This window comes from Hyperolius riggenbachi, chromosome 1 (genome assembly GCF_040937935.1).
Source record: "Hyperolius riggenbachi isolate aHypRig1 chromosome 1, aHypRig1.pri, whole genome shotgun sequence".
In the NCBI taxonomy this organism is placed as follows: Eukaryota; Metazoa; Chordata; class Amphibia; order Anura; family Hyperoliidae; genus Hyperolius; species Hyperolius riggenbachi.
Window position 1 is genome coordinate 463,360,437 of NC_090646.1, and position 24,508 is coordinate 463,384,944.

Sequence of the window (24,508 nt, forward strand, 5' to 3'; positions counted from 1 at the left end):
TGCCGGTACACATGGGAACTTTGAAGCTGCACCTTTAAACTTCCGCCACGTGGAAATGAGGTAATCACACTGGGATGGGGCCGTTCGTACTGGTGGGTCATTCATATGTCGAGCCTTTATAACTCGGTGGACAATCTGTATTTATGTTGGCACACCACAGACAAGTTCTGATCTTATGGAAGACTATGTAATAGGAAGACTGTATCATTCATTATTATCTTACTGTATACCTGTAACACTGAGTAAAATCCTTTCTGATTGAGATGACCCATAATGTTTGCACAGATATGATTCATTGCTGGTCTCAGGCTTTCTCCTGAAATGAAAACAAGTTTATAGCAATTGTTATTATATGAATATGCTAATGAAAAAGCAACTGGAAATTGTTAATCCAGATAATAGAGAATTATACCACCATTTAATCACTTACTGCTCCAATGTTACTTTTTTGTGTGAAAAAAAGATTCTGTAGCTGAAACGGCTTGCTTAAAATGTTAATCATATAACCTGAAGCTGCTGAGCTGAGGAGATAATAGCCAGCATGGAGGGTCTGGCTTGTATCTCTATGCTGTTGAGACGGCAAAAAGGCAGGGCAAAGATCACACTGGTCTGCAAAATTTAACCCTACAAACCACTTCTTAGGCAGGAACCACACTTGCCATATTCTTGTGTATTTTTACGTAATGAGGGAACGTGTGCTCAGCACCATCCTTATTATTAAATGGCATCCTCACTTCTATGGAGCATGCACTAGGCAGGGATTATTTCTCTGACGGTATCACAGCTATGTGCTGAGTACTTAGTAACTGGAATGGACTGTATATATTCCGTGTACCTCTGAGGAAGCAGCCTTTCACCGCAAAACATGTGTGAGGCCGCTTTTTTCTTCTGTCATTTGGAGACTCTGCATATGAAACCTGAATGTTGTTCTACATGGTGTCTAAAATGAAGATTATGCAAGAATAAAGTGATGCATGTCTCAAATAATTATTGTGTTGGCTCTTATAAACCCCAATGTATGGACTCTTTGGGCTTATTTATTATTACTGAAGCAGGTGAAGCTTACTAGGATTTTACATTTACATTGTGTGCATTTTTCTTTTTGCATTCTAAGAGACAGTTTGATGTTTTTTTTCCTGGCATACTGCAGGCGGTTTAGTCATGGCACTCCTATGGTAATGTAAAGGTACCCAGTTTCTGTTTGTTTTACCGATGGATATACCAGGCAGAATCAAAAGCCGCAAATGAAGACGACTGCAAATGTGCACACAAAAAAAAAACACGGATACATAAAAAGCGTGCAGATTTTACTGTGAGCAGGGTCAGCCATTATAAAGTGGACCGTGCAACAATTATACAATGTCTGTAAAAGCTTTTTATTTAAAAAAAAAAAAAGTTAACATATAAGATAAATGTATTAATTAAACTCAAAAATAGTCCCAATTAAAAATCCAATTTCAATGCACTACTGCATTTGCACATCTGAGAAAAATCTGAGAATACAGACAACCTATTGTTTACATATGCTTCTATTCTACCAGCAACCTGTATATATATGGGTTGCCTATTACTGCCCATTACTGGGAATGACTTCATTATTCACATATTAATTTGTAATCTGCAGATCATCTGAATGCAGACGAGAAGGGAACAGATCAAAAGAGAGGATGACATGCCACAGATAGGCCATTAATAAAGTGACAAACAACAAAATGTGTTTCCAGTAATTGCAGAGAGGCATAAGAAGAGACTGTCCAGCAGGCAGCAGCCATGGCACTGCTGGTCCACATGTACAGTGTGTTAGATGTAGAATTACATGTAAACAATAAGCAGCCAAGATATACCTGTACTTAAAACTCTTCAGTGCTAAATCCTCTGCTGATTTAAATATCCCAGCTAAGGAAGCACTAATGTTGCCACCTGCTAATGATATATGCAAAGTTACATTCTTAGGTTTCAGCTTCTATAAAAGACAGGCATGACCTGGTGTTCACAATCGTGTTTTTTTTATTAAGTAATGAGGCAACATAGTTTAATACTGAAACACACCTTTCCCTCTGAATAGTTTCCAGGTAGAGGTGTCTGTAAAGTTGACCAGCATGGTGAGGTAGAGAGTGATCAATTTCGAATCCTGCATGATGTCCGGCTGTGAAGAGTAGAGGAGTATCGTTATTCTAAAGATGGCCACACTCAACTACAAAATGCAACTAAACCATGAATACAATAATAATAGAATCTTACCAAATGTATGTAGTAGAAATGTAAACTGAGTGAATGTACTTTACACAGATACTTTCAGTAGTCCCTCATATTACACAGAAGTGGTACAACTGCATTCAAGATTGTATCATTAGTGGGCACCTTAAAACTCCCTGGAAGAGATTAATCTTGTTTTGAACCATTGAGATTTGGTTTAGGCAGGGGTCTCAAACTCGCGGCCCGCGGGCCATTTGCGGCCCTCGATACAATATTTTGTGGCCCTCGCCGGCAAAAGCTTCCTTATAGTTCGCTTCAGTGCTCCCAAGTAATCCGCCGCATCCCCGCCGCTAAACGAGGGCTGCAGAGCCCCCAAATCGCCCGGGGGGCAATCCGCTGGCATTTCCTGGAAGGGGCAGAGCTTTCAGCTTTAGCTCTGCCCCTCCTGACGTCAATCGCCGCCTCTCCCCGCCCCTCTCTGTGAAGGAAGAGTGAGAGGGGCGGGCAGAGGCGGCGAAGCGCCGCGATTGTGAAATCCCTTATGCGGCCCAGCCTCATCCTGACTTTGCCTCCTGTGGCCCCCAGGTAAATTGAGTTTGAGACCCCTGGGTTTAGGTGAACACATGCTGCCTAGCACAGTGACCTGGTTAGGCAGTCTTTTTGTGTGATGGAACTCTGAACTTGTATCCATACGTCTTGTCCGCAATTTGTGAAGATATTGTGAATGAAGAATAAATAGAGAAACTGTTTGAAAAAAAAACCCATCTTTTGAAAATTGTGTTGTTTGTAACTTGCAGGGGTGGAACAGAATTACCCAATTTTATTGTGATTACAGCGACCTGGTTAACCAGGATTGATTGGCTAGAATAAAGTCAATCAGTTATGCTGTCCGAACACTATGGTAATTGGTCCTAACACGATCGTAAAAGTGATTCCCTTGCAGTTGTGAGATGTCTATCCAACTATACACTGTTTTGCATTAAAACTATTCTAAGACTGTGTGTGCTAATAAAGGAAATAGAGAAACTAATGAGCAACATTCACAAAAATCTACCTTGAGAATCCATCTGTGAAGAGTCTAAGGACTGCCTTTAACACTGGGAGCACAGGCAGGAGTGACTTTCCCAGGACATATTGGATAATGACGATTGGGCTAGTGACTAGGTCATGCTTTACATTTAGAGCATGAAAGGAACCCGGTATTTGAATAGACTTATCAAGATTTTACAGTTTAAGATTTTCGATAAATTGTATATTTTATGCACATACTGTATGTTTTCTGACAATTGGCTTAGACAATTATTATCATTATTGGCTTAGAGCAATTACCGGTATTTCTAAATTCTTGCTAGTTCAGTCCTGTTGCATACCCCCATCTAAGTTATTAACATAAATTACTGTTTTTTCTCCAGTTCTTCTTAATTATATTCTAAATATTAAATAAAGAGTAAAATTGAACTAAGAGTGGGGCAACCTTAACACATATATTGATACAGCGAGCAAGAACCGTAGCAACATGTTATCAAATATATCCTTGGACAAATGGCCTTACTTTCAGCATCTTCAGAAACTCACAACACAGCCATAGGATGTCTTTAATTTGTTTTATCCACAAAAGAGTAAGGTCCTTGGACAGAGCAAGAGATACAAACCACACCTGCAAGAAAGAGAACAGCCCTAAGCAACTGATTGACTTTTACATTGCTTAGGGTAGGGTCACACTTGATGCTACGGGAAAAAGGAAGCGTTTTCCTGAAGCCAAAAAAAGGAAACGTTTTCCCACGGCCAAATCAGCATTCTTGGCCAGCAGCCAGCTGAGAAAAGCTGACTGTCAGCAAAGCAGAGTTGAAGGAGTTGTGTGATAAAAAGAAAGCGCTGGCACGCTGCGGAAAACCGCACATTGCTCCTAGTACACTGTGATTGCGCATCAGGATGCATTATGTGCGTTTTCGCTGGTGTTTCGCGTTGCAGAAAACACCCACAATTATTAGCAAGTGTGACCCTAGCCCCAAGCTACATAAACATTTGAAATAACAGTAGCCTGAAACAAATGATACCGGCAGTTTGGGATAACAGGTTAGCACCGGTCTCTGAACACAAATTTCAACATCTGATGAGCGGACTAATAAGTTCTCCAGTGGCTGGACCCTCTGGGTCTCTAGTCACTCTCCAAGGGATACAGAAGAATAGCAGTAGACTATTACTTCTTACAGTAGTTTGGATAACAGGTTATAAGACTGCGGCAGGAGGCAACCAAAATAATAACATTTTAAAACAGAAGAATGAGAGTAAAGTGATAACTTACCTCGTGGTTGAATAGCCAATATAGAAAAATAAAATGCATTAAAAACAAGCCAACAGTGTGTTTTGTGGGTTGGCCAAAATCATCAGGGCAGTACCTATTGGTTATCAAAAATAAATGCGAGTGCCTCCTACCTTTATAAAGTTATAAGGAGGCACTTATCGGTGCACTAACAGAACATCTTTGCTGCCTTATACATGGCAAAATGTTTCCATTTTCAATAAACAGAGTAAAAAGAGGAGCTTGTGTTCAACGCCAAGGGCAAGCCACAGCCTCCTTACATAGGTGATCTTTGGGCATCCCCAAATCATTCTATCCCAGTTGCTTTTTATAATGACATGGCAGGGAATTCCCCCCTTCCTGACTGGTCAGTATGTATCACATGATGAGTGAATATGATGCCATTATGAACAAATGATTTATTATTTCAGCTTTGCAGTTCCCAGTGTCATGTCTGGTATTAAAATCACTGCCATCATATGCTCTTTCAGTGCTCCTTGAGCAAGCAGGTGATGCAGCTTGATTGCTACTTCATAGCCAGAGCATCACAGAACATTCACCACTTTCACTGTGGCAAAGAGCATAGCTGCAATGGTGCTAGAGTTAGAACATTCTGTTCAATCGTTTGCCACACACGGTTAAGTAGCTGTATTAGAAGTAACAGCCATAGATGGCAAACCATACCTCCAGTAAGTCTTTTATAAACAGGCCCATAAGTATATATTAAATAGAAAGGATGGAGAAACAGGGTTTCAATAGAAATCTGGTCCCATTAACTAAATTCTAAAGCACATTACCCACACGAATAGAAGCGCGATAACAAGGAAAGGTAACGTGACACGGTTCTTTGGGGTAAAGAATGGTACAAACATCCCATTTTGATTGGCCAAGCACTGGTCAGTTTTACCACCTCCATATAGCATGGGGGCCAACAGATTGTGTAGAAGATAAACTCAATTACTACTCCATGGAAATTGTAAAATTGACCAATCAATAGTTAATGTGTACACACCCTGACCATGGTAATTATTTTAATCAATTATCAATTATTTTTCACTTCAAGCATTAACTTAATTAAAACAAAACAGGTACTGTTTAGTCATAGAAAGAAATGACAACTAGAAAGCAAACGTGTAGCTCACATACCTTGGAATCATTCTCGCACTCCATACTGTTTAAAATGCAACGACAAAGTTTTTCAAATCTCTGCAAAGTTACACAAACATTATTATTTATTTATAAAGCATCAACATGTTTAAAGCAGCAGGGATAGCCATACTATCCCAGGAAAAACACATATAATTGGATAAATACTTGTTCCACTTACATAACATATGTATTGCACTGCCCAGATTTTGATTTCAGTGAATTTTATATAGTACATAAAGAGAAAACTGTTCCAGGCATTTTCCATCTTTACTGCCTCTGACTAAAGCCAATAATGATGTAATGTTCTCCCTTACTCTGTTTTTCTCCAAGAAACGGCACTGTAATTTCTAGCTTGCTCTGTAAACACATGTGAGCACAGCATATAACGTATTTCAGCAGCTTCTGCAGAGGAGTGAGGTGTATTTCCCTTCTGAGCATCATGTCACACTGAACTGCCCTCAGCCAATCAGTGCAGAGCAGGTATGTGGGAGGGGAGATAACAAGCTTCCCTCTCCCCAGCAATGTACCAAAATAGAGCCAGGCTGACGAAGATGTATTACAGCAGAAACATTTATGATTATATTGGAATGCTTGCAATGCAGACTGCCTGTAGACTAAATAAAAAAGAGCAGTGGGTAAATGTAATTTGATTTTGTGCCTGACCATTCCCCTTTGATGCTGGGAATACACAATGAGTTTTTTTGGCAAATTTACTTTCCGATTGATTTTCCGATTTTTTTTATCCGACCTTTTATCTGATCTATTTCTATTCTTTTTCTATGAAAAAAATCGATCAGAAAAACAATCAAAACCAGATCAAACCTGTTGGAAATTATCTGTCGAGCCATCTATCAGCCAAAAAAACTCATGGTATATTCCCAGCATTACAGACAAGTAATGTGGAAGATAAGGGCAATGCAAATAACAGAGTTATATAGTACATCTTGTAAAACCCCATTTCAGAAAAAACAAAAACCTTATGACACTGTAAAATGTAAATAAAAACAGGATACAATGAAAAGTGTACAAACACAACACATCCCATAATTACTGCAGAGCTGTGCTAGAAGATCTTCAATCCTCAAATCAGATCAATGGAAATTGTATTAACCATCACCAAGCACCTGGGTAATTCAACACTCACCCAATGTCCAGGCAGGTCTGCATATGCTCTGGTGTTGTCGCTGTACTATTTTCTAATTATATAGCTTTTTAATGAGAGTGAGAATACATGGGATAGATATTTGATTGTGGTCTGTACAGCATCCCCACAAGGTTTGTAATTTGACAATAATAAAAATGGCCTTTTGTTATTCAAGGCTTATGCAAAAGATTATTTGGGGGAAGGGGGGGCTAAATAAAAAAGAAGACAAATAAGGCATCGGTGTTCTCTAACACATTGGAAGCTGTCTGACTTTCTTAAAGTTCTGGTGAAATTTACAGTATATTGTATCTGACTTGAAAGCAATACCTACCACTTTGTCTGGCTGCAGATGAAATATTATAAGTAGTTTTCGGGCTGTTCTAAAAATGGGAAGTGCGTTAGGCTTGACCGTCCCATTTTCTGCGCCTTCGAAAAAGATGTCTACTTCTTGTCTGTGTTAAGCACAAAAAGAAACAAAACACAAGATCTCTGTAGATAATGTTTTACCTGCATTAGCTTGGCAATACACATCCATTTGGTCCCAGGCCATGCCTGATAAAGTCTAATCATACCTGAGCTCCCTCTGTAGCCGGCATCTGCACAGGAATCGTCTGACAAGAGCCTGGATTTTTATTGCAGCCTTCTCTCTCTCTTTTAGGCCTTTTCGCTCTTCACGCAACTGCCGTGCCTTGTCTAAGAACTGGTCCTTTGTAGCCTGAGATGCCCCAAACATGTTTGATAACTGTTGAAGAAAGATGCCATTAATGCCAAATCAAAGTATTTTAATAGCTGAATAACTACCAGCAGATACAGTAATTATTGCTGGAGATCACACTGTATAATTTTACTAATAAATATAATGCTGCAAATACTGCCTTTAAACCTGGCAATACTATGGCCTATACATTTTCGTCTTAACATTTACTATTTTTAACTATGGTAAATAAAACGATCTGGTAAAAAAACCAAAACAAAAAACTGCAATTTATTTACATGGCGCAGGAATGCCCCATGGCTCTGTGGAGTCTCCTAGGCAACAAGGATACATAGTATATATAGTTGCATAAACAATAATGCAAAACAACTAATATACAATGAACAGGTTAGCTGATGAACATAGAAGTGGAACATGTAAACCCACATTACACAGGAGTAATAAAACACACAAGTGGAGAGAGCCCGCTTATCTTTTCAAGCTTACGCTCCAGGTGGTTTAGGGACAGAAAGAAAGAAAAGAAGTGCACAAAGTGGTAACACTAGAACTCTGAACTGGTATCATGTATGTGTATGTAGTGACTTGATTTCCACTTTCACCAGGGGTCAGCAGAACAGAAACCAGGTGTGTCAGTGATGCTACTATTTAAACAGGCAGATGCCGATAATATCTTTGATAACGTAAAATCTGAACATATAAACAAAATAATATGACAGAAACTATAAAGTTGCAAGCTTCTAATACGATAACTACTTCAAAAACTATAATGTTGTAATGTTAATGATATTTTTGGCGGCACCCTTTTTTCTGCTTTTTTTTCGCTGTATTAACGATTACTACATTAACGTCTACTTGGCAAGTTACAGTTTTGTTGCAATCATCCAAAAATACGGGGGTGGACCCCAACTATAGATGGTTACACGGATGTGAGTGGCATGTATGTATGACGTGTGTTTACTGCAGTATATTATATCTGGCCAGAGAAGTACCGTGTTTCCCTGAAAATAAGACACTGTCTTATATTAAATTACCTTTCAAAAATGTGCTAGGGCTTATTTTCAGGGAGGTCTTATATTTTCAGAGGGTATCCATGACCATTAGTGTATATAGCCAGATTCCCCCCTGCTCCCTGCTAAATAATCCCTTGTGGGTGCTATAAATTGTTGCATGCTGCAGTGCTTATATGGGGCCTATGTAGGTTACATAGTTACATAGTTATTTTGGTTGAAAAAAGACATACGTCCATCGAGTTCAACCAGTACAAAGTACATCTCCAGCCCGTCCCCCACATACCCCTGTTGATCCAGAGGAAGGCGAAAAACCCCCCACAAGGCATGGTCCAATTAGCCCCAAAAGGGAAACATTCCTTCCTGACTCCAGATGGCAATCAGATAAAATCCCTGGATCAACATCATTAGGCATAACCTAGTAATTGTAGCCATGGATGTCTTTCAACGCAAGGAAAGCATCTAAGCCCCCTTTAAATGCAGGTATAGAGTTTGCCATAACGACTTCCTGTGGCAATGCATTCCACATCTTAATCACTCTTACTGTAAAGAACCCTTTCCTAAATAAATGGCTAAAACGTTTTTCCTCCATGCGCATCTCATGTCCTCTAGTCCTTTGAGAAGGCCTAGGGACAAAAAGCTCATCCGCCAAGCTATTATATTGCCCTCTGATGTATTTATACATGTTAATTAGATCTCCTCTAAGGCATCTTTTCTCTAGACTAAATAAACCCAGTTTATCTAACCTTTCTTGGTAAGCGAGACCTTCCATCCCACGTATCAATTTTGTAGCTCGTCTCTGTACCTGCTCTAAAACTGCAATATCTTTTTTGTAATGTGGTGCCCAGAACTGAATTCCATATTCCAGATGTGGCCTTACTAGAGAGTTAAACAGGGGCAATATTATGCTAGCATCTCGAGTTTTTATTTCCCTTTTAATGCATCCCAAAATTTTGTTCGCTTTAGCTGCAGCGGCTTGGCATTGAGTATGATTATTTAACTTGTTGTCGATGAGTACTCCTAAGTCCTTCTCCAAGTTTGATGTTCCCAACTGTATCCCATTTATTTTGTATGGTGCTAGACCATTGGTACGACCAAAATGCATGACTTTACATTTGTCAACATTGAATTTCATCTGCCATGTATGTGCCCATATAGCCATCCTATCCAGATCCTGTTGCAATATGACACTATCTTCCTGAGAGTTGATGATTCTGCACAATTTTGTATCATCTGCAAAAATAGCAACATTGCTCACTACTGCATCTACTAGGTCATTAATAAATAAATTGAAGAGCACTGGACCCAGTACAGACCCTTGTGGGACCCCACTGCTAACAGTCTCCCATTTTTAGTACGATCCATTGACCACAACTCTTTGTTTTCTGTCCATTAGCCAGTTCCCTATCCATGCACACAAACTCTTCCCCAGTCCTTGCATCCTCAACTTTTGCACCAGACTTCTGTGGGGAACAGTGTCGAAGGCCTTTGCAAAGTCCAAGTATATCACATCTACAGCATTCCCAATATCCATATTAGCATTCACTACCTCATAAAAGCTGAGCAGGTTAGTCAAACAGGACCTGTCTTTAGTAAACCCATGTTGATGCTGAGAAATAAGATTATTTTCTACTATGAAGTCATGTATAGTATCTCTTAGTAACCCCTCAAATAGTTTGCATACAACCGATGTTAAGCTTACAGGTCTATAATTTCCTGGATCAGATTTTTTGCCCTTCTTAAATAATGGGAAAACGTGGGCTGTACGCCAATCCACTGGGACTCTGCTAGTTGCAAGAGAGTCACAAAAGATAAGATAAAGGGGCTTAGCTATAACTGAACTTAATTCTCTTAGGACCCGAGGATGCATGCCATCCGGGCCAGGTGCCTTGTCTATTTTTAATTTATTTAGTCTTGCCTTTACTTCTTCCTGCGTTAAGTATTTAATATTACAGTTAGAAGATTGAGACTCTTCTGCCTCTGTAATTTGTAACAGTGCTGTTTCCTTTGTGAAGACAGAAGCAAAGAAAGCATTTAATAACTCTGCCTTACCTTGGTCATCCACCATTGAGTTCCCACCCTCATCCTTTAGGGTTCCTATACAGTCAACCTTTCTTTTTTTAGAGTTGATGTACTTGTAAAACTTTTTTGGGTTAGATTTGATATCCCTAGCGATTTGATTTTCAGCTTCGATCTTTGCCAGCCTAATTTCTTTTTTACAATTTTTATTGCACTCCTTATAATTGCTTAGTGCAGCCTCAGTCCCCTCCTGTTTTAGGACCTTATAGGCATTCTTTTTCCTCTTCATTTTATCCCTAACCTTTCTATTCATCCATAGAGGCCTTTTTTTATTCCTAGACATTTTGTTTCCATATGGGATATACATACTACAATATTGATTGAGAATACGTTTAAAAGCTTGCCATTTCCCTTCAGTGTCCTTCCCTTGTAGTACATTATCCCAGTTCACCAAACTTAGTGCCTGCCTAATTTGATTGAACTTTGCTTTTCTAAAATTCATAGTTTTAGTGGTCCCGCTGCCCCGTGGCCTATCAGTTACCAGATCAAACGTTATCATGTTGTGATCACTATTTCCCAAATGTTCTTGAACCTGCACATTTGATACATTATCTGGTCTATTAGAAATGATCAGATCCAGTAACGCATTCCCCCTAGTTGGTTCCGTTACCATTTGAGTCAAGTAATTGTCCTGTAGTGCTGCCAGAAATCTGCTGCTTTTACCAGAATGGGTAGCCTCAATACCCCAGTCAATGTCTGGAAAGTTGAAGTCGCCCATAATTATGACCTCATTTTTACTTGCAGCTTTTTCAATCTGCTGTAGTAATCGCAGTTCTGCAGCTTCATTATTAAGAGGTGGTCTGTAGCATACCCCAATAAGCAATTGGCAACTTTTATTTCCACCATGAATATTTACCCAAACAGACTCCACATCTTCGCAATCTTCCTCCATCTCATCGTTGAGGACAGCTGTAAAAGAATTCTTAACAAAGAGACAAACCCCTCCACCTTTTTTCCCTGTTCTATCCCCCCTAAACACATTGGCCTCAATTCACTAAGCTTTATCAAACACTTTTTCGAACGTTTGATAATTTATCTCACGGGTAAAATCCAATTTTTAATTCACTAAGGTGTTATATATTTATTGAATGTTCTATTGATAAAACGGTCAATAAATCTATAACACCTCAGTGCATTCAAAATTAAATTTTACTCATCAGGTAAATTATCAAACGTTTGATAAAGTGTATGATAAAGCTTAGTGAATTGAGGCTATTGTATCCTTTTAAATTAGCTATCCAGTCATGGCTTTCATCCATCCATGTCTCGGTTATTCCCACAATGTCATAGCCTTTGTCATTCAGAATGAACTCTAGTTCGTCTATTTTATTTGCAAGGCTCCGAGCATTGGTTACCATGCACTTTATATTTTTACCAACACATTTACCAATTTTGTTTACACGAAATAGGCTACTTGAAGTTTTACCAACCTCCTTAATCTTTACACTGTCCCCACCCCCCTCTCCACCCCCCATCATGTTAGGCTCCCACTGTCTTTTTACCTTATCTTGTCTACATATTGAGACTTTATCCTCCCGCCTCCCCCCAGATCCTAGTTTAAAATCTCCTCCAACCGTTTAGCCATCTTCTCCCCCAATGCAGCTGCACCCTCCCCATTAAGGTGCAGCCCATCCCTGCTGTAGAACCTGTAGCCGACTGCAAAGTCTGCCCAGTTCTCCAGGAACCCAAACCCTTCCTTCCTACACCAATTTCTCAGCCACTTATTTAACTCCCTAAGCTCCCTCTGTCTCTCAGATGTAGCGCGTGGCACTGGCAGTATTTCAGAGAACACCACCTTGGAGGTCCTTGCTTTAAGTTTATCTCCAAGTACCTGAAAATCATTTTTGAGGACCTTCCATCTCCCACTAACTTTGTCATTGGTGCCAATGTGTACCATGACAGCTGGGGTGCTGGCGTAATGCTTGCCTGTGACTGTGGTGGGATTGGGTGCTAAAAGTTACTGTGTATTTAGGGCTCGCTGCTGCTGCTAACATTCCTGGCAGTCCTAAACGGCAGACCTGTTCACCACCCCCCCGCCCGCTTTACCTCGCCGCTGCCACTGCTCCTGGCCCCGTCCTGCAGATAATCCAGGTTCCTGTTTATTCTCGGCATAATTCACACAGCGCAGAGTAGCGGTGACATGTTGTAAAGGGCAGCTAATGTATCCAATAAGAGCACTGCCCTATACAGGAAGTAAACAGAGGTCACTTCCTGTATAAGGCAGCGCTCTTATTGGATACAGTAGCTGCCCTTTACAACACGTCACCGCTACTCTGCGCTGTGTGAATTATGCCGAGAATAAACAGGAACCTGGATTATCTGCAGGACGGGGCCAGGAGCAGTGGCAGCGGCGAGGTAAAGCGGGCGGGGGGGGGGGGGGGGTGGTGAACAGGTCTGCCGCTTTGGGGGGGATAACCACTAGGTCTTATATTAGGAGTAGGACTTATATTTCGAGCATACTCCAAGTAGATACTAAGTCTTATTTTCAGGGAATGTCTTAAAGAGACTCTGTAACATGAAAAAGATCCCCTGGGGGGTACTCACCTCGGGTGGGGGAAGCCTCCGGATCCTAATGAGGCTTCCCACGCCGTCCTCTGTCCCACGGGGGTCTCGCTGCAGCCCTCTGAACAGCCGGCGACAGGCCCGACTGTAATTTCAATATTTACCTTTGCTGGCTCCAGCGGGGGCGCTGTGGCTGCTTTCCTCTTCGAACTACACGGAAATACCCGATCTCAGTCGGGTCCGCTCTACTGCGCAGGCGCCGGAAACTTGCGCCTGCGCAGTAGAGCAGACCCGACGGCGATCGGGTATTTCCGTGTAGTTCGGAGCCGACAGCCGTCAGAGCGCCTGCGCAGGAGCCAGGAAGGTAAATATTACGTCACGGCTGCACGGAGGGCTGCAGCGAGACCCCCGTGGGACAGAGGACGACGTGGGAAGCCTCATTAGGATCCGGAGGCTTCCCCCACCCGAGGTGAGTACCCCCCAGGGGATTTTTTGAGGTTACAGATCCTCTTTAAATTCGGGGAAACATGGTACAGTTTGCTGGTCATATCAATAATCATGGTTGCTATGCAGTACAGGTTAATTGGAAAGCTGCGACCACTATCATGCATCTCACCTGTTTTTAATTGTTTGTATTAGGCAATGCTGGTTTCCAGTATATTTTAGCATATTTTGGAGGTACACGTCTATACAATTGGATTGAATAAAGTTTTGTATACCTAGTGTAATGCTGGGTCTAACGTACACACAGAAAATACAATAAATCAAGGTCAGGTCGAAGCTCGGGCCATACACGAAAAGTCAGAAATGCGCAGTACAGAAGGACTAATGTAGAGCTAGGTCAAAAACGGGCTAAGATCGTTACACAGGTAATCAGATGACTACAGTACAGTGAAGCTCACCTCCGGGCGGCTACTCTGCTGCGGTGCCGCGCTTCGGCGCGCCCCCGTGCTGTCCCCCGGTAGCCCTGGGATCAGTGAACAGGAACATGGTTCCCGATCACCGATCCGTGTCCCGAGCAGAAAAACCGAAGCACTCTTGCAAGAGGCTTCAGTCTTTCTGCATGTAAAATTTTCCACGGCCCCCTTGTGCTTACGGTTAGCGAGAAGCACAAGAAAAAAAAACTCAAGGTGGCCATCTTGTGGCCAAATAGTAAAACTACATCTACATATTTTTTACATTACAATTTACACATATAATAACATAAAACATTTTTACTGTATTTTCCACACCAAAATATTACCCAAATAAAAATTTTAATGGGAAAAAAAAAATCGCAATTAAAAAAAAAAAAAAAAAAAAAAAGTTACCTACGGGTCTAAATTTTTTTAAATATGCATTTGAAGGGGGTATACTTCGAACAGTTTTTAAACTATAAGCTTGTAAATAGTGATGGACACAAAATGGAAAAAATGCACCTTTATTTCCAAATAAAATATTGGCGCCATACATTGTAATAGGGACAAAATTTAAATGGCGTCATAACCGAGACAAACGGGCAAATAAAATACTTAGGTTTTAATTATGGTAGCGTGGATTATTTTAAAGCTATAATGGCCGAAAACTGAGAAATAATGATTTTTTTCCATTTTTTCTTATTAATCCTGTTAAAATGCATTTATAAAAAAATAATTCTTAGCAAAATGTACCACCCAAAGAAAGCCTAATTAGTGGCGGAAAAAACAAGCTATAGATCAATAAATTGTGATAAGTAGTGATAAAGTTATTAGCGACTGAATGGGAGGTGAAAATTGCTCTGATGCATAAGGTGAAAAATCCCTGCGGGCTGAAATGGTTAAATGGAACCTTCTATGATACAGAACACAAGTCGCTGTGAATAAGTGCCCCTTTGGTGATTTGACCATCATACCAAAACTAACCTAAATTGATGACTTCCTACTCCAGGCACTTTAATGGATAATAAATTGGCATCTGGGACTTTCACTATGACTGCATACTGCTACTTTTTAAGGGTCTTTTCACAGGGAATCCATTGTGCTCCGTTACAACTGACAATGTCATCCCATCCTTACACAATCTGGGAGGAATGTACTTCTGTAGATTATCCCTTCCCTCCCCTTGAAGCTTAGCCTAGGCTGTTTAGCTATCCGGGATTCTTTCTCTCTCCCCTTTCTGGGAGATCAGGTATTTTTTTTGTACTGGCTTCAGAACACTGAATATACAAACATGTTGCAGCAATGCTACATTTCAGAATGTAAATCAGGGTGAGGAAAGAGGTTACTGACTAAATAACCTATAAAGGAATATTGTACATAATAAGTAATTTATTTAGTTATTTTCAGTACAGTTCCTCTTTAAGGCCCGGTTCACATCTGCGTTTTGGGTCAAAACGGATCCGGTGAGCGGATCCGGTGTCCGCTTCACCGGATCCGGATGGCTCAGTCCGTGGCCCGTTCACATAGTGAAAACGGATCTGATCAATGATTGATCTGATCCGTTTTCAATCAGCAAGTACATACCTAATCTTGTGCAGCAGCCGGTGGTAGAGGCTTCCTCTTCTTCCGCTGTGATTACAGTGCGTCATGTGACTAGTCACATGATGCGGAAGACGACGGAAGCCTCTACCGCCAGCTGCTGCACAAGATTAGGTATGTAGGGTAGCCTCCCTAGCCCACCCGCCCAGCTGCTGCACCCTCCCCTCACCCTCCCGTCGCTCAGTATCGCGTTGGCCCATGCCCCATCCCCCGTGGAACGGTCTGTTTCTTCACTAGTGTGAAGAACCGTTCCCTTTCCAATTGCGGAATTCTTTCTCTCTCCCATTTCTGGGAGATCAGGTATTTTTTGTACTAGCTTCAGAACACTGAATATACTAACATTTTGCAGCAATGCTAAATTTCAAAATGTAAATCAGGATGAGGAAAGATGTTACTGACTAAATAACCTATAAAGTAATATTGTAGATAGTAAGTAATTTAGTCAGTTATTTTCAGTACAGTTCCTCTTTAAAGGGAACCAGAGATGAACGATTCACACAAAATAAACATATCAGTTGATAGCTTGTAAAGAATAAATGCTCTACCCGATAATTTTGCCACTCTGGTGTGCCTTTTTGAGTGCTTTTTATCCATTATTGCTCCAGGAAATATACAATATGGCCGCCGGCTCATATTCCTTCTGCTTCCAGGTTATAAGGTGTTCTGGATGTGCTGTCTAGGCTATATGAGACTATAGACAAGCAGGGCTGCTGCGGGCTTTCATCGGTGTGCTTTCAACTTCATATTCTGGTATGCTGTGTGGCTGCCTGTAGGAAACTGCATACAGTAGATAATAATGACAGGCTGCACAGACAGAGCACACAGATCACACAGCCACACTTGTCTGTTAGACAGAGATTTTTCCTGCAGCAGCAGCCCCTCCCATGTCATTAGAGCTCTCAGTATGTAAAGCAGGAAATCTGATCCAGGAGGGGGAAGGCTTGGGCTTGAAAAGACTCCACAGAAGAGTGACTCAGCTATAATGATTCCAGGTTAAACCTCGACTGAATAGTCGGTGGATTCTTATCACAGTTGATAACAGATAGATTAGACTGAGGAGAATAAAACTAAAAGCAGGGTAGGTGTTTACTGTCATGTTCCCACTGATAGATGTAATAAAATACATGAGGGTGGATCGTCTCTGGTTCTCTTTAAGGCCCGGTTCACATCTGCGTTTTGGGCCAAAACGGATCCGGTGAATGATTGATCGGATCAGTTTTCACTCAGAAAATCCATACCTAATCTTGTGCAGCAGACGGCTGTAGAGGATTCCACTTCTTCCGCTGTGATTACACAGCGCGTCATGTGACGGAAGCCTCTACCGCCGGCTGCTGCACAAGATTAGGTATGTATTTAGCCTCCCTAGCCCACCCGCACGGCTGCTGCACCATTCCCTCACGTCGCTCAGGATCGCGTCGGCCCATGCCCCCATCCCCCGTGGAACGGTCCGTTTCTTCACTTGTGTGAAGAAACGTTTCCTTTCCCATTGCCCCAATGCTGCAGCCTTTTTTTACTGATCCGTTCCGCTAGTCAGAACGGTCTGGAAAATTAAGGCCTGCAGCATTTTTTGGATCCGGGAGCCGGAACGTATCCGTACCAACAGACGCATGTGAATGGATCCATAGGATAACACTGGATCCATTCACATCCGTTCCGTTTGTACAGTATACGTTCCGGAAAAAAACGCTGATGTGAACCGGGCCTAACCCTCAAAGGTGCGTACACACGCCATATTTTCACACACGACGGGTCCGTCAGACCCTCCCGCTCGGCAGACGTTCTGACGACTGTAGGACATGTGTACATGCTGTCGGCAGACTGATAAGACCGTTTTTGACAGATCAGCTGAGTGTATCTGTCAAAAACAGTCTTATCAGTCTGCTTCCAGACTGTACACGGGCCTTAACAGTAAAGAAAACACTAATCTCTGCTACCCTGATCGTCACAACTTCTAAGAACAGCAATACCCACTATTTATCTTATGAAGTCGTCATAATGCGGTTTTCCTGCACTTCATATACTCCTTTTACCAATTTAGCACGCCATAATTCCAAACATTAAAGGACCACTGTTGAGAAAATCTTAAAATTTAAGATATATGAAGACACATACAAATAAAAGTACGTTTTCTTCCTGAGTAAAATGAGCCAGATTACTATTCTCCTATGTTGCTGTCACTTACAATAAGTAGTAGAAATCTGACATTAAAGCGGATCCGAGATGAAAAACTAACTATAACAAGTAACTTGTCTATAGATCTTATCTAAAGTTTAGATGGTTTACACAGCAAATCTAGCTGCAAACAGTTTTAATAGAATAAGATTATTTATTCCTGTGAACAATGACAGCAGCCATGTTGTTTGTAAACATTACACAGAGGCAGGCTTATCTGTATGAGCCATCAGCCTAATTCCCTCTCCTCCTCCCTCCTCCCCTCTGCCTCTGAAATCAATAGCTAGTAACATCTCCCCCTCCTCCTGCCCAGACTGAGCTCCCATGAGCCCTTGCTACTGCCAAGGCTCTCTGAAAAACTGTGTGTGGGGCTTTTTTAGTTTATATGGAATTAAAGTATTAAAACAAAAGCAAAAAAGTATTTGGCTTCAGGAATGCCCTATAAACAATAGGAAAGGAACACAATTATGCAATGTGTAAAAGTTCACCTCGGATCCACTTTAACGACAGGTTTTGATCTAGTCCATCTTTCCATTGGGGGATTCTTAGCATGGCCTTTATTTTCTATAAAGACATTCCCTGAAAAAGATTTACTAAGATGCTGGGCCAGCCTCCCTGCTCACCGTACACTTTTTTGGCAGTTGGACGGAGAAGTGCTTTTTAAAATAAAGTAAACCCAGAGAACCCCCTATGATAAGATGGGCTAGTCCAAAACCTGACGGTAATGCCAGATTTATACTACATACTGTAAGTGACAGCAACATAGGAGAAAAGTAATTTATGGCTCATTTTACTCTGGAAGAAACGTACTTCTTATATGTACTGGTATATGTTTATATATATTTTAAATTTTATGATTTTCGCGACAGTGGTCCTTTAAGGACCAAGTGGTGCAGAGGCTTCTAGCTATGTCTGCCAAGACTCCATGTACAAGAAAATCTACATAGTACTCAGCCAAAAGTGCCGCAATAGAGAGAGGAGCTGACCCATGTTGAAAGAAACTGGGACTTTTTTTTAAATGCACAGCACAAGCGTAAATAGAACTTACAGAAATTATTTTAAAAAAAAACAAAAATGTAAATGGAGTGATTAAAAAAAAAATTGTGCCTGCGCATAGATTGGGTAAAGGGAATCACAGCAGCTTACCTTACTATTTTAATAGCCAACTAATTGGCGTACACCACATTTTCTTGATAGACTCAGGTGCAAGGGTCTGGAAATACAAAACAATTTAAGCACACGTTTTATTCATATCAGATGAGTTAGCAAAAAGATTCTCTTCTATAGATGAATATCTATTGAGCAGCAAGTAACAGGATATGCATCTGCTAAACAGGGAATGACTACTTCAGTTTCATCTATATTTATGCTGCAGTGAAGTTATTGCGCAGTGAGTGCATCAGCTTGTTCTTATTAATGTAGGCGAGCTTAACCCTGTGTGCAGGATCCTAACAATCCCTCCCCCCCAATATAATCCCCCTGCCATGAAATGCTATTCCACCTCTGTCCTAGCAGTCCCCCTCATACATGACATGAATGACCACGCAAGCAGCCTATTCCCTTATGATAAATACTATCTCACTCTATGTAGGAATGATGTAAGATTAGCTTTAGGAAATGTTAGCATTAGTCATTGGTGGGGTGTAGTGTTGGGCGAACATCTAGATGTTCGGGTTCGGGCCGAACAGGCCGAACATGGCCGCGATGTTCGGGTGTTCGACCCGAACTCCGAACATAATGGAAGTCAATGGGGACCCGAACTTTTGTGGTTTGTAAAGCCTCCTTACATGCTACATACCCCAAATTTACAGGGTATGTGCACCTTGGGAGTGGGTACAAGAGGAAAAAAAAATTTAGCAAAAAGAGCTTATAGTTTTTGAGAAAATCGATTTTAAAGTTTCAAAGGGAAAACTGTCTTTTAAATGCGGGAAATGTCTGTTTTCTTTGCACAGGTAACATGCTTTTTGTCGGCATGCAGTCATAAATGTAATACATATAAGAGGTTCCAGGAAAAGGGACCGGTAATGCTAACCCAGCAGCAGCACACGTGATGGAACAGGAGGAGGGTGGCGCAGGAGGAGAAGGCCACGCTTTGAGACACAACAACCCAGGCCTTGCATGAGGACAAGAAGCGTGCGGATAGCATGCTTTGTACCACCATGCAGTCATAAATGTAATAAAGATAAGTGGTTCAATAAACAGGGACCACGCGGCAACGCTAACCCAGCAGCAGCACACGTGATGGAACAGGAGGAGGCGCAGGAGGAGAAGGCCACGCTTTGTGAGACACAACAACCCAGGCCTTGCATGAGGACAAAAAGCGTGCGGATAGCATGCTTTGTACCGCCATGTAGTCATAAATGTAATAAAGATAAGAGGTTCAATAAACAGGGACCACGCGGCAACGCTAACCCAGCAGCAGCAGCAGCAGCAGCACACGTGATGGAACAGGAGGAGGCGCAGGAGGAGAAGGCCACGCTTTGTGAGACACAACAACCCAGGCCTTGCATGAGGACAAAAAGCGTGCGGATAGCATGCTTTGTACCGCCATGTAGTCATAAATGTAATAAAGATAAGAGGTTCAATAAACAGGGACCACGCGGCAACGGTAACCCAGCAGCAGCAGCAGCAGCAGCAGCACACGTGATGGAACAGGAGGAGGCGCAGGAGGAGAAGGCCACGCTTTGTGAGACACAACAACCCAGGCCTTGCATGAGGACAAAAAGCGTGCGGATAGCATGCTTTGTACCGCCATGTAGTCATAAATGTAATAAAGATAAGAGGTTCCATAAACAGGGACCGGCAACGGTAACCCAGCAGCAGCAGCAGCAGCAGCAGCACACGTGATGGAACAGGAGGAGGCGCAGGAGGAGAAGGCCACGCTTTGTGAGACACAACAACCCAGGCCTTGCATGAGGACAAAAAGCGTGCGGATATAGCAGCAATGCTTTTTGCCGCCATGCAGTCATAAATGTAATACAGATGAGAGGTTCAATAAACAGGGACCGGAAACGCTAAACCATCCCAGATGTTCATCGGTCAGGTTACTTGGTTGGGGTCCAGGAGTGTTGCGTAGTCGTTTCCAATCCAGGATTGATTCATTTTAATTTGAGTCAGACGGTCTGCATTTTCTGTGGAGAGGCGGATACGCCGATCTGTGATGATGCCTCCGGCAGCACTGAAACAGCGTTCCGACATAACGCTGGCTGCCGGGCAAGCCAGCACCTCTATTGCGTACATTGCCAGTTCGTGCCAGGTGTCTAGCTTCATGCCCGGTTTCAGGTCCAGCGGTGCCAGCCACAAATCCGTCTGTTCCTTTATTCCCCTCCAAATTTCCTCCCCTGTGTGCTGCTTATCCCCAAGGCAGATCAGCTTCAGCAACGCTTGCTGACGCATGCCAACAGCTGTGCTGCACTGCTTCCACGATCCTACTGCTGCTGGTGCTGGGTTAGCATTTCCGGATGAGGTACAGCTTTGAGATGCGTTGGAGGAGAAGGAGTCAGAGAGGTAGGTGCTGCTGTTGTTATCCAGCTGTTTGCGGCGTGGGCAACACCCGCGCCGTAGCAGGTGAGGAATCGCTGCCAGGCTCCACAAGGTTCACCCAGTGCGCGGTAAGGGAGATGTATCGACCCTGGCCGAACGAACTCGTCCAGGTGTCAGTGGTGAGGTGAACCTTGCAGGCAACGGCATTCTTCAAGCTTCGGGTTATTTAGCTGACCACGTGCTCATGCAACTCAGGCACTGCAGAGCGCGCAAAGTGGTAGCGGCTGGGAACAACGTAACGTGGGATGGCCACTGACATCATGCCCTTGAAGCTGTTTGTCTCCACCACTCGATATGGCAGCATTTCGCAGGCCAGAAGCTTGGCTATGCTGGCTGGCTGTTACTGCCACGGCCCGGGGGTCATTTGCTGGCAATTTCCTCTTGTGCTCAAACATCTCAGAGACAGACAACTCAACCGTAGCGCTGCACACCGAAGGGCTGTTGGTTGTTGTGTTTGATGAACACTGGGAGACCTCAAGAGCACTAGTCCGGAAAGTGACAGTGTCAGCATCGTCTGATGTTTGTGAATGTTGTGAACCACGCAATGGCTGGGCTACTGCTGCTGCTGAGGCGGGTCTGGTGGTGAGTCTGGTGAACCCAAGGGAGGCAGTGTTGCTGGTGGTACCCTGTCCTGCCGCGTTTGCCCACAGAGTGGGATGTTTGGATAGAATGTGGCGGCTCATGCTGGTGGTGGAGAGGTTGTTAATACTTTTCCCCCTGCTCAGGCGGGTCTTGCACACCTTGCAAATCGCCATGGTAACATCCTCAGTGCAGTCTTCAAAGAAAGCCCAGACTTTAACTGGCTGAGGACTCGGACCTCGTGCGTGATGTGCTGGTGCTGCTTAACCCACTGCTGGACGCTTGAGAGGTCATCCAAGTAATTATCTGGTCCTGTTCTTTTGGATCTGTGAGGGTTGTTGTCCTGGACAACATGGGCAGTATTGAGTGGGTTTTCTTGGGTGCTCCCCTGTGGCCTGTACGTGAACCGTCAGGGGAAACACCTCTTCCCTTGCCCCTCCCTCTTTCAACGGATTTCTTCCTCATTTCACTTATCCTTAAAGTACACGCTGACTGGCAGCAGTACAGTGGCAGTACAGAAATGCTATACAGTGGTGGGTGAGCGGTGTACCACTATTGTCAGCAGTGACACAGAGCACAATGCTATACAGTGGCGGGTGAGCGGTGTACTACTGTTCCCAGCAGACACAGAGTGGAAGTAAACACAATGCTATATAGTGTGGCTGAGCCGTGTACACAGAGTGGCATTAAACACAATGCTATATAGTCTGCTATATAGTCACCCCGAACAGGGTGATGTTCTGCAGAACCCGAACAGTGGCAAACACTGTTCGCCCAACACTACTGGGAGGGAACGCAGATTTTAGTACCTAAACACACGATACAACATGTTTTCCGGGGTCGGACTCTGAGGCACATACAGATGGTCCCGATCATCATCCTCATCATACAACTCTTCTCCTGAGTCTGACCCACCCACCACCTCTGCCACCCCAACATCCCCAGACACAGACCCCTCATCGTCCTCAACATTAACTTGGGATGCTGGCCTGAGCCAGACCTCCTCCTCCACATCAGGCCCCATCATCTCCTCAATGGCAGCCCTCATTAATCGCTCTGGCGACGGACTGATGGACACAACGTTCTCCTCCGGGGAGGGCTGCTGCTGACCACTGGCTGCTGGGGTGGATGTTATAGCTTGCGTGGGGCGTTGGCTGTTGCTGTTGTTGGGAGTGCTGCTCACAGCGGAGGTCTCTGGGGAACTCATGTTGAGCTCATATAGTGGTTGACGGTGAGTGGAGTATTACTGATCCCAGCAATATACACACTGACTGGCAGAGTACGCAATGCTATATAGTGTGGCTGAGCGGTGTACACAGAGTGGCAGTAAACACAATGCTATATAGTCTGGCTGAGCGAGCGGTGTACTACTGTTCCCAGCAGAATCAGAGTGGCAGTAAACAATGGTATATAGTCTGGCTGAGCGGTGTACACAGAGTGTCAGTAAACAATGGTATATAGTCTGGCTGAGCGAGCGGTGTACTACTGTTCCCAGCAGAATCAGAGTGGCAGTAAACAATGGTATATAGTCTGGCTGAGCGGTGTACACAGAGTGTCAGTAAACAATGGTATATAGTCTGGCTGAGCGGTGTACACACAATGCTATATAGTCTGCTATATAGTGTCAGTAAACAATGGTATATAGTCTGGCTGAGCGAGCGGTGTACTACTGTTCCCAGCAGAATCAGAGTGGCAGTAAACAATGGTATATAGTCTGGCTGAGCGGTGTACACAGAGTGTCAGTAAACAATGGTATATAGTCTGGCTGAGCGAGCGGTGTACTACTGTTCCCAGCAGAATCAGAGTGGCAGTAAACAATGGTATATAGTCTGGCTGAGCGGTGTACACAGAGTGTCAGTAAACAATGGTATATAGTCTGGCTGAGCGGTGTACACACAATGCTATATAGTCTGCTATATAGTGTCAGTAAACAATGGTATATAGTCTGGCTGAGCGAGCGGTGTACTACTGTTCCCAGCAGAATCAGAGTGGCAGTAAACAATGGTATATAGTCTGGCTGAGCGGTGTACACAGAGTTTCAGTAAACAATGGTATATAGTCTGGCTGAGCGGTGTACACAGAGTGTCAGTAAACAATGGTATATAGTCTGGCTGAGCGGTGTACACAGAGTGGCAGTAAACACAATGCTATATAGTCTGGCTGAGCGAGCGGTGTACTACTGTTCCCAGCAGAATCAGAGTGGCAGTAAACAATGGTATATAGTCTGGCTGAGCGGTGTACACAGAGTGTCAGTAAACAATGGTATATAGTCTGGCTGAGCGGTGTACACAGAGTGTCAGTAAACAATGGTATATAGTCTGGCTGAGCGGTGTACACAGAGTGGCAGTAAACACAATGCTATATACTCTGGCTGAGCGAGCGGTGTACTACTGTTCCCAGCAGACACAGAACAGTGAACAGAATGCTATATAGTGTGGCTGAGCGAGCGGTGTACCACTATTCCCAGCAGACACAGAACAGTGAACAGAATGCTATATAGTGTGGCTGAGCGGGCGGTGTACCACTATTCCCAGCAGACACAGAACAGTGAACAGAATGCTATATAGTGTGGATGAGCGAGCGGTGTACCACTATTCCCAGCAGACACAGAACAGTAAACAGAAT

General features: G+C 43.1%; 1 protein-coding gene across 2 annotated transcripts in view; it reads right to left on the reverse strand.

Annotated features, from left to right (window-relative positions):
- UBE3B (ubiquitin protein ligase E3B) overlaps window positions 1-24,508 on the reverse strand; it is a 75,018-nt gene that overhangs the window by 35,074 nt on the left and 15,436 nt on the right. Inside the window, exons 2-8 of one of the 2 annotated variants that reach the window (XM_068271480.1) lie at window positions 18,908-18,974; window positions 7,364-7,533; window positions 7,123-7,243; window positions 5,645-5,704; window positions 3,749-3,853; window positions 2,050-2,146; window positions 231-316 (exon numbers count right to left, since the gene is read on the reverse strand). In XM_068271480.1, coding sequence (XP_068127581.1) covers window positions 231-316; window positions 2,050-2,146; window positions 3,749-3,853; window positions 5,645-5,704; window positions 7,123-7,243; window positions 7,364-7,524 — 630 coding nt within the window. In that variant the 5' untranslated portion in view covers window positions 7,525-7,533; window positions 18,908-18,974. The remainder of the gene's footprint in view (window positions 1-230; window positions 317-2,049; window positions 2,147-3,748; window positions 3,854-5,644; window positions 5,705-7,122; window positions 7,244-7,363; window positions 7,534-18,907; window positions 18,975-24,508) is intronic. The other variant, XM_068271481.1, reaches the window with a different exon arrangement.